At 35.1% G+C, this 11,786-nt stretch overlaps 1 protein-coding gene across 2 annotated transcripts in view; it reads right to left on the minus strand.

The window, feature by feature from the left end:
- The window catches only part of mRpS5 (mitochondrial ribosomal protein S5), a 43,532-nt gene extending 32,105 nt beyond the window's left edge, over nucleotides 1-11,427 (minus strand). The window contains exons 1-3 of one of the 2 annotated variants that reach the window (XM_081730823.1): nucleotides 11,257-11,427; nucleotides 5,562-5,681; nucleotides 3,687-3,812 (exon numbers count right to left, since the gene is read on the minus strand). In XM_081730823.1, the coding sequence (XP_081586949.1) occupies nucleotides 3,687-3,812; nucleotides 5,562-5,681; nucleotides 11,257-11,326 (316 nt within the window). In that variant the 5' untranslated portion in view covers nucleotides 11,327-11,427. The remainder of the gene's footprint in view (nucleotides 1-3,686; nucleotides 3,813-5,561; nucleotides 5,682-11,256) is intronic. The other variant, XM_081730824.1, reaches the window with a different exon arrangement.
- Nucleotides 11,428-11,786: the final 359 nt, after the last annotated feature.

The raw sequence follows: 11,786 nt of genomic DNA on the forward strand, positions 1-11,786 counted from the left end.
TAGAGAAATCCTACGCTATTTCCTAGAATTTATCTCATAGTGTATAACACTCGGCCTTACGTACGGTTTGAGATATCAAATTGCTGTAAACGGCATTAAGACTTTCAAATTTATTGAAAATTATCTACAGACGTGTTCAAATTATGACTCACGCTCGAAAAATACAAAATTGATATAGGAGTCCTAATTTCAGAGTTAGTTATAACCATCAATATAGAATACTTCATTTGTTTACTGTACAGTTGAAGTGGTGATATCACCGTTTAACAGCAGATGGTATTAGTGAGTGGGGGGGGGGGGGAGAATTCTGAAAGTGGTGTTTTAGTTGTAGATAGCTATTGTGGTTTCTATCAACAAATTACAGTCTGAAGTGTTGTGGTTGCTGTCGTATGAAGTTAAAGACATTCAAGGCGTTCAACAGTTCGAATGGGCCTGTTTAAAATTATCGTGACGTGTTTCGTGTATCAATCTTTTATTCTGAGTAATTGCAGCTGTAACGGGAAAAGCAAAAGCGTAAAATGGAAATTAACAAAATACTTCTGGTGGAAATAAGATATACACAACAATACATTGCTAGTAGAGTTGGGACAGAACAACAATCTGTGAGTAAAATCTCTGTTGAAATGAACAAGAGCCTAAATAGGGTTGGGAAGTGTGGGCGAAACCCAAAGGTATCGCTAAGAAGTATCAGAAAACTAAAAAGATTGGCTCTAGGAAACAAAAGTGCAACTTCTAATAGGCTTAAGCATAAAAATGGCTAAGTATGGCGCAGACATTTGGCCTGAAAGTGTTCGAAGGATTCTTTGTGTCGAGGGAATAAAAGCATATGGTCAAGAAAGAAAACAAAAATTAGAGTCTACTCCAATCGTGGCAAAGAAGCGCCTGGAATAGATACGAGGCCTAGAATATTGTACTGCTGACGAGTGGAGAATAGTGTGTTTAAGTAATGAATCATGTATCTTTGTGTCTGATGAATGTTCACAATAGCGACGCTGACCTGGGAAGAATTCAAGTTGGAATGTCTTTAATAAACTGTGAAGCATTCTACTTAAGTCATGGTCTGAGGTGTGATCTCTGTCTTCGGGCCTGGAAGACTGTATATAGTACAGAGGACAATGAAGCACTACCAATACCTACACGTTCTTCAAGGAGAACTGCTTTCCCAGACTTCACTCTGGTTTGATGACGTACATTTCATCTTTATGCATGATGGAGAACCAAACTTCAATTGAACAAGGAGATCAACAATTTGTGGTATCACGATGCTGAATTGAAGGCAAAATGTGCTAAACTTGTATATAAGATGCCACAAAGGATAAAAGACTTAATAAAGAATAAGGGATTTTGTGTGAGAGATAATTTTCTTGTAAGTATTCCATTTCACTATTTGTTTCCAATTTGGATATACACACTTTATAGTAATTATATTTGAATGTTACGTACGCATATGTTTTATTGAAAAGCATATGCCACACCCACTAGAAATTAGGACATAGTTACAAAGTAGTAATTTGGACTAAGTTCGAACGTATTTTCTCACGTAATATTGTAAGAACAGTAAAATATTCAGAAACTGAATGTCGAGTCTAATAATTTGAACACATCTGTATGTAACTGGATGAGGTACTTATCGAAAGCAGTTTATCGAAATAAAGACATTTGAAAAAAAAAAGTCAAATTTCCAATCCTTTGTAACTTGGTTTGTATCCGTCGTATCATGATCATAGTATTAGACACTAAAGTACTTTGGATGTGCATTGCCCTGTCTGTCTCATTTGCACTATTACTGTAGTAGAGGCCACCAAAATTTGGATGTTTATGATACTGTACTAGCGTCCTTGGTTTCCAACACTGCATAATAAATATGGTATTGTGTTTTAGTTTAGATGTAGATTTGAAATATGTAATAACATGACATAGTATTAAAAAAAAAAAAAAAAAAAAAAAAGTCATTTTGGGTTGGTAACAAACACTACCCTGCCGATATTTGCATCGTACATACTTTCCGCGTTTTTTGTTTATTACTTCGAAAGTTACAAGGACATATTACGATAAATGGTCCGTCCTGTATAATAATACTAATACTACTACTACTACTACTAATAATAATAATAATAATATGCTGCTAATAGATTCAGAGGTGTACACAAGAACAATCTATCTACACTAAATATTGCAGTCTGACAACCTGCGGAAATGATGAGCATATATTTAATGGATTTTCCACAGGTTTAATGGTATGTTAAGAAATAATTCACATTATGCGAAAGCTGAAAGAAATTTCGTAAGATACATGGACCACCTGTATATATATATATATATATATATATATATATATATATATATATATATATATATTTGCTTTGAGTAGTCTCGAAAGAGAGCAATGTTGTGAAATAACAGCAAAATTCTAACAGAAAGGACAAATTCCCTTCTTACTAACAGCGAATGGACTACAATATTCTATTTGCTTAGAGCTCCCATATTTCTAGACTAAAAAGCCGGGCCACTCTATGAAAATTTACAGTATTTTCTTAGTGAACTATCAGATTTAATTAAATAATAGGTCAATCTCACCAAAAATGAGTAATACAGAGTAGATTACTCCTATCAGTTGAGTATGGATGACTAGTAACAGCGGTATTCTTTTAAATATCGCACTCATTTTGGAGAGAAACCGGGATATTTGGAGTCCCGAACAATTACTTGAGGACAAATAATCTAGAACTATCCGGGCTAAACCGGGACATCTGAGAGCCATATGTTTGCAATACAGATTTAGATTTGTACAGTAATCTAGAAGCGAGCACTGTTTAGTTTTATCTATATGTCATGCTGCCTTTGACTTTACCATCAATAAATTTTCCTTTAAAAATATCCTGTATCATGAAAAATGAAAAAAAAAAAAAAAAAAAAAATCTTACCATGCAATTAAATGTAATTTCATTAATGTACCTTGGTATATTTCAATAGACCCCGGTGTCTTTCCAATATCTATACATCATTACATACTGGCCTATTGCAATAACTGTTTAAGTCCTAAATAAGTTTAAGAGACATAGATCACTCGAACAACACACATCATAATTTGGGAAATATCCGATGTCTCTTGCATATTTTTAAATCTGTATATCCTGTGAAATGGAGTTCAATTTGCATCTTAAGGCTTCAAATTTTAGTAAGGTTACCTTGGCTTGCAATCAATCTGAGTATTTATTGAAAGATGCTGTAGGATAAATGTTGAAAAATGAGAAGAAAATATGCAAGAGACATCTGATATTTAGCAAATTCATTATGTGTGTTGTTGCCATGATTTATCGTATATATCTCTGGAACTTCTTCAGAACATACAGAATTATTGCAAGAACCCAGTACGTAACGAGGTATGGATATTGAAAAAGACATCAGCGTGTGCTGAAATATGTCTAGGTATATAAATAAAATTACGCTTAATTGGATACAAAGGTGGGAGACATTCTTTTCATTTTTCAATATATATCCTATAACGTACCTTTAAATAAATATAGATACACTGATATTATTCATTTACTTCTAGAAGTAGATATACGTATTTGCTTCGAATACGTAGGAATGTACTGTACAAGAAAATAATTAAAATCAAATAACTGAATGATTTTTATTGCAACTGCAGTCGGTGCAAGTAACTTTACAGTCCTTCAACTTACCGACTCCAATTACTTGACCTTTGTTAAGATCTTTGGCTATTTTCTTTCCTACACCTTTTCCTCGGCCTCTCTTTCTGCCTGCATTACTTACACTTGTCACGCCCTTCCACAGCTCCTCCGCTGTCACTATAATTAGAAAGAAATCGATAATTACTATATAAAAAGCCTACAAAATTATTAGCGTTTAATGAAAACAAAAAGTTGTCCAAATGTGACACATATATACCAATAGGTAGATCTCATTGTACTAAACAATATAACATGCTTACGTATAAAACCTGATGCGTACTTTTCGAGAAAAACTAATTTCTTTGTAAACTAAAAATTATGCTTTACAAGAACCATAGTACTTATTCAGGTGAAAATAATAACTGAAATATACAGTGTTACAAAAATTTGTCACAATATTTTGGGAGTAGATTCCTCACAACAAAATAAATAAATAAAAAAAAAAAAAAAATACATGGACCTGTTGTCGGAAGTGCATAATTTCGTAGTTATAGGGTGTCGAAAATGCGAAAAAATCAACTTTAAAGGTCCGTAGTTCCTACTACCGATCGAAGTCGGGTCAAGACATCACTGAGGAACTAGTATGTGAACTATTCAAATATTCATCTTTCAGAACCTCCGATACTAGCACAATCATTTTTAGGGAAGCTGTTTGGGAGTACTTGATTTCTCCCCACCTACCTCTCTAAAAATTGGTGTGCAAGTACTGGAGCATTCTTAAACATGGATACTTGGACAGTTCACATACAAGTTCCTCAGTGATGTCTTGACGCGACTACGATAGGTTCCATAGCAGTGGAGTTATGAACTTTTACAATTCACTTGTTTCACGTTTTGGGCACCCTATAACTCCGATGAGCACAGATCCATATGGACATTTTTGTAACAACCTGTAGATTCATTAAGATCTTCATTACGACATTAGCAAACCGGCAGTAATTGGTATGGTTAATGAGTGTTAAATTAAGATCAATAACTCTTAAATTTTTAATTTCTGTTTAACTAAAATATTGTCCAAACATAGTTGATAGATCACATCGTGCTAAACAAAATGAGATACTTGAGGACGGTAAATTCTGATGTGTAGCCTTCAGAAAATCGAAAATAAAACCTTGTAGCGCTAACAAGTATTTCGTTGATTGGCAATAGTATTGAGAGTTTTTATATTACTGGAAGCAATTGTTATTTATGATATACACTGATAAATAGCAGATTATATCTATTGCTGTTTGTCCTTTCCTAACGGTGACACACACACACTTCTTTACGCACTAACTATCGTCAGCATGCAAATTAAAATAAACTTTTTGTTCACCGTAAAAAGAATTCTCGTACCTAACGCACCTAGTAAAAGCAAATTTTTGCGTACAGTTTCGAAGCATTCCTGCCTACATTCTCAACGCATCTAAACGAAACATTATGCTACCTAAATGACATGTCTGAATTTCTCTCGTTATCCATCCTTTGGACCGATTTAGATGGAATAAACTTAAGACAGTGCTTTGTAAATTTTTCTTCTTCTCCAAATATTTGTGGAACAGCAAACAGTCTATTAACGTTCCTAAACTGTGATCTGCTAAACAACTGGTAATACCAAGATAAGATGTATTAATGCTATTAATACACTAATAGGTTGGTTAGGAGTTTAGTGTTCATTTTCGGCACCAAAGCTATATGAAATGTGTTCCTACAGCTTAACGTGGGATTCGAACTACATGTGCTTCCACCGGGAATTGAACCTGAGGTCTTCCGCGTCCAAGGCATATATGTTAACAATATAACCACAAGGGAGCACATACTAGTAAAGTACATAATTTTTCATTTTATACATGAAACTTATATACAAATGAAATTGACTTAACTTACACTTGTTGAAAAAGGAAGTGTTCCTATGTTGCACAGCCAACCCGTTCGAGATCTCTGGCTTCAATAGGTCATTTTTCTGAACAGTTATGACAGTACAGAAGCATCTTCTGAAACTTACACCTAGTGAAATAAATAAAGACGTATTGAGCTAATGGATGACATACAATATGATGTAATAATTACAGCAATGGATGTGTCAAGTAATTTCGTTATTTCCGCTTTCAACCTAAGCGTGAGGTTCCAAAACTCACATTTTCTGTTTAAAACAATACATCTGCTGTGTAACTAAAGCATAGGTTGATGTGTGTTTCACTTTATTTGCATGAAAATACGTTTCCTTATATTTCTTATCTTTGATCAGTTTGCCCTTTACAAGTCTTCTCTTCTGAAAATGCAAAGACGAACTACAACTTTCTCTTCCACTATAATATTTATAAGCCAATGCAAAACATAACCGTAGTTACTTTCATATGTAACTCATGTCTTTGGAACCCACAGAAAACAAATACTGTAAGAAGTGCTAGCGGATACGTGGTACTTGACCCATTCTTATATATATATTCTTACTATCTATCTCCGAAACACAACTTTTAAGTTCTCTGCAACAAATGCCATTGTATTAGAAACTGTAATCAGGCTACAATGAGCAAATTTCACAACTTTCAAGATTATTGTACTATGCTACTTACCGGTAATCAGTATATATAGAGTGGCCTGATAAAACTGAAGAACAGCGAGCACATGTCATACTTAACAAACCTAGAAGCAAGATGAGATATCAGACTACGTAACTCGTTTGACTACTATATTTTGGATATGCTACAGAGATTTTCGTGTAATTATTATCCATAATCTTATCTAATCTCTTCCCCTAACCAACTCGGTCCGATAAAGTTCACAAATAAATAAGTTAACGGAACACCGGCATAAAAATCATACTTTGTTGTTGTTAAATGTATTTTTATACAAACACACGCCTAACCTTTAAAGCTCCGTTCCCATTCTTGAGTTCGAAGACGCAAATGCGCATAGCGTACAAATCGCTCAAATACTTTTCCTCTATTAGGAATATGACAGGAAAGTTAAGAAATCGTCTGGAATTAATACAAGGAAAGCTTTTCTTTTTAGTTTTACACACTATTATTCTGTCTTCCGAGTTCCCACTCAAACTAAATAATCGAATACACGGATTTTTCACGGTTTTCATCATTCTCAATTTTACGGTCGAAATATCTGTAAAACTACAGTAAGTTTTATCGACCGCACAACAACAATAAAACCACCCAGCGAGGCTTCTGGTACATTTTTCTTATTAAAATTTGAAGGTTTGATAACGAAATTCACGGCTTATTTCAGTTTTTTTCATAGTACACGAAATCCACAGTTGGGCGGGCACCCTGACTCTCTAAACAAAATAGACAAATAATAAATGAAAGTGTGTGACAATGAAATTATTGACGAAATGTGAATGTAGAAGAAATCGGGAAAACACAGAGAAAACTCCGAAAACGATATTGTCCACAAAAACACTAACTTGTACCTGGAATCGAATCAGGAACTTCTCGCACTTTACCACTAAACCACCGTGTTTCCTTTTCCCCCCAAAAATGTAAACATGTGCAATTTTAAGTTCTTCATTTCCGGGATACGGTGCACTAACTTGTATGTTTTAGTATACCGTAACAACTACATATATCAAAGGGTACCAACGGCGAACGGTACAATCGAGTACGAGCACGTATGCGATGTATAAATGAAAGAAACTATAGCTTAGTTAATTGATTCAATAAAAATATACCGGTACACTTTGGTAACTTAAATGAAAATTATATACAGTATAACCTCGTTAACACGAACTCGCTTAAGCCGAACACTCGGTTAGGACGAACAAAATTTCGGTCCCGGCATCGCTGTACGTTATCTTATAGGAAGTTTTATCGGTTAGCACGAATTACGAACTAATTTTTAGTCCCTTGAGTCAGTAAAGGTTTTCATTTAACACGAACTTTCAATCCTTTTTTTTTCAGATCATTTTTCTTATTTCAGATTTCACTCCAGATCAGTTTTTGTCATACAGTATTTATACAGACGAAAATTGCCTTGTAAATAACAGTAAAAACAGAAACAGGTATCTTTCCTCTCTTATGAGGTGTTGATTCTGTCCTCCGTCGAGCGCTGAACATGCAGGTGCTTGGCAGACGAGCTGCTGGCGACAGCTCGAGACAAAACATCTTTTCTCCCTGTAACTCCAAACTGGTGACAGTTGTCATAAATATCTTTCCGTTACTAGCGGTACCCAACTTGCTAGCGGAGTTATCAATTTTATAACTTGACCTGGATTTTCTGCGTGGAAACTTTATTTTTAATCTTCTAAGATAGGATATAAGCTTACTGTAGTGTTTTCACTTTTCAGAGGACAATACCGAGACCGAAACTAGTCTCGATCTCGATTTTAACTCGAATTTGAGACCGAGCTGTGCTTTTCGAAATCGAGACGAGACCGAAACTCTCAGTCTCTTCTCGATACAATTCTGTGGATGGTATCAAGACGGAGAATATTCTTGGTCTCGTCTCGATACCATCTCTAGTATTTTCTATGACATACATAATATACTGTAGTGGTATATATAGTCTGTATACAGTAGTGCGTATGTATGAAGAAAATGTATTCGAATAATAAAATTTGGTTCCCCGGTTAACACGAATTTTTTAACACGAACTCCTGATTTTTCAGTCCCTTGGAATTCGTGTTAACGAGGGTTTACTGTATAAACAATTTACTATTTTATTGGGAAATCACTAGAGCACATGACCATTTTCTCTGTACAACTGATACAGCATCCACTCCACAAGTGGAAAATCAGGATTTAAATTCCTACCAGTTCATCGGTGACATTTGAAATAGTACAATGAGCACGCAATTGAAATAAACCTACTCCTCAGTCTAGCCATTAAATGTATCAGTTATTCCAATTTGCTACCCTAAAATGTAAATTACTGATTCCCAACTAATGTGTCTGTTCCTATTGACTCACTTCCATGCTGACCATCCCTGAACAGGACTACATGCAATACTAGATTGAAGTACAGGTTGGTGCGTATTCTTCGCACTTACCGGTAAGTTAAGTGACCTTCTTATCAGGCATAAGTAGAAAGTACGTTTTAATGAAAAGAAATCAAAGGCTGCATCTCTAACTACTTAGTGTCACAATATTTACGTATATGATATGTCACTTCAAAACGAAAGAGCAGTTACTATGTAGTTATAATGAAATGACTGCTTACAATAACACTAGAACGTAGTAGTTAGTAGAATGTAGTATGCAATCTTCCTGGACAAAAAGTAGGTGCATGCACCTACTCTACTATCAGCATCGTTTACATCTAATAATTTCTGATCTTGTTTCTTTGGCACTAACCCCTTTGTCTTTTGGCTGTTTCCATTTGTTCCGACTTCAATACTCCCCAGTTAGTTATCCAATTGCAAAGCACATCTAGTAGATTGTAAAGTTGCTAATAGGATAAGGATTTTCTAAACATTGCAACAGCTTTTGCAAAAAATGTTATGTAGTCTCCTTATCTGTATGTCGATCTCTTCTAGATCTGCACAGCCCGTTATCCAAAGTCTCCCTACTTAGCAAGGGAGACCAGAAATAAGTGTTGAAAGATTACAGTTCTTTCACGATTTGCGTATAAATACAGCGTCCCGAAAAGCTACAATTGAAATAACACAAAGCAACATGTACCAAGTGACCATTAAAAGCAAGAACCCTATCTAACCAAAGTAGGGCAAGGCAAAGTTGGTGAGCCCGTGCATCAGTGACGGTGAGTATGCACATACGCGAGAATAGTGAAAAAAAACTCCGTTTCTCATATTGCTAGAGGCCTTACCTGTCGGACGGCTTTATAGTTATAGATCGTAAAGTAGGCTAGCGTAGGATAAGATAAGGTAGGTTTAGTGCTTGTACGCTACATTTCTAAGTATTCTAGGATCTATATGAGTTTTTATAGCTCTTGTAATGGTTTCACACTAGTAACGCTACAAATGTAAAATAAAATAAAACTTCGGGTTAAGTTTAGAGTTACCCCTCCGCTTTTTATAAAAATCAGGAAAATTTACAAGAGAAATGAGGTAAGAAATGATAATTTGAAGTTTTTATTTGACGTTTAGGAATGTAAGTTCGGCAGGATAGTTATGTTTAATACGAGAAAAGATATGTGGAAGTTAGTACTGTTTGCCGGATGCGAAAGCATTTGCGGAAGGTTTCAGCAGCATGGTGCTTGTAAAATATGGCGAATAGGTGTAACGGATGCGCAAGAATAATGAAGAAAACCTTCTAAATTTTTGTGAAGCCCACGGAGTACTGAAGTCAAGTGAAATGTACAATTGTTAATACTTTGAGCACTGTTTTTTGTATGTTGCAAAGTCCAAGGGCACTTCAGACTGGAGGGGCAACTCTAAACTTAAGCCAAAACTTCTTTACATTGTGCAGAAATACTTCGCCAGGGGAAAATAAAATCTCATACAGTCCTATATCGGCATTACTCGAACAGACGGTTCTACCAAATTGTTGACATATTTCTTACATTTTCAGGTTAGGTTTGAGCTTTGTACTTCTTTCTGCAGAGCATGTCCTAAATGAGCTCTATTGACTACTACTTACTACTTACATATTGACTTCAAATGGACTCAGCAAAAACAGTGTGAACATACGGAATAAAAACTATCGAATGAACCCTTTTTTTTCATATGCACTTACTTATTCCAGCGTCGTGTAGCACTTGTAGTGTTTCACACTAGTAACTCTACACTTGTAAACATAAACTACAGCTGTATTACTTACTAATTAAATGAGTGTCCTGGAAACATTTGTTCCTTAGAAATCTTTATATGCAGTGTAAATTTTGCAAAATGTGTTCTTAAACTTACTCTTCACCGAACAAACTATTGATAATATATATAACACAGGCATACACGTAACAAACGTGCAACTTCACCTATCACTATGCTATTTTAAAACGCAACTTTTGCTGTTTGCATACATAAACTTACAGCAAGTTTTCAACATGTGTTGACATGTTTCTGGTATTATTATTATATTTAAAACATGGATGTATTCCGCAGATGTCAGGATGTTTTATTTAACGAATTGGTTTAAAATGTAGGTTTAATTTCTTATCCGTTAGTACTCTTACATAATATTACGTTATACTATGTCCTGAGTGCGCTCCGTGCAGATTACCTTTAGGAAGGCTTAACCATTATGGGCAAAAATACAGCGTACAAACATGTCGCAAAAACATGAAAAAAAAAAAAAAACGGATAGGTTCCCACTATAACTACAAATTGGATCTAAGAGTGAGCACTGGGGCGTACTAGGTGCAGGAAGGACGCGCATCAGCGACGGTGAGTACACAGATAAACGAGGATGTTGATAAACAGTAATGTTGAATTTAAACTCTCCATGGTGAACAAAACGATGTAAACATTTGAAACTATTTCCCTACTTTATCCTGATTTTTTTAAAATTTCTCAGTGCTTCTAGCTTATATCTGCGATGTAAACGCCTTAAAATGAAATTGTATTCTATATATTAATATCTGAGACTTAAAATGTGCTTTAGAAAATGACCCTTGCACTTTCAAGTGGTCTAAAGAGTTACCGGAATTCTTTACTAAATTTTAAAAACCTTACTGTTAACAGCGCCTATTGGAAGTGCTGACTTTGCTGGAAGTAATCTTAAAAATATAAGAGCATTTGCCATATTTAATGAATATGAAGTTCCTTTATATGCATTTCATTTTTTTTACTTTCCAAATAGCAACACAACACACCAACAACCACCAAGGCACCATCAAACAAATGAATACACATAATTATCTGCCATCTATCGTTCATAAAAGAATATAGGAGGAATTATTTATAATTCCGTTCGTTAGATGGCAGGCGAGTAGTTATTGGCTCTGTAATAACAGAGAGAATTCAAACCAAGCAAATATCACCAATCTCACAACGAGCGACGGTGATATGTGTTATGGATGTTGAGTAAACTGCTTCCACAAAATATAACACCCAACTTTGATAAAGACTCCCGAATATCTGTGAAGTTAGTACATCATTTTCGGCATTTTGCCCATTCACTCCCCTAGATTGATGGCTGCTACCTGCTAGCCTAAATAAAATCAGTAGATTGATAGATCTAACGTCCCATTTTAGCATCGACG

Source organism: Thermobia domestica, chromosome 11 (assembly GCF_964235325.1).
Source record: "Thermobia domestica chromosome 11, izTheDome1.hap1.1, whole genome shotgun sequence".
NCBI lineage: Eukaryota > Metazoa > Arthropoda > Insecta > Zygentoma > Lepismatidae > Thermobia > Thermobia domestica.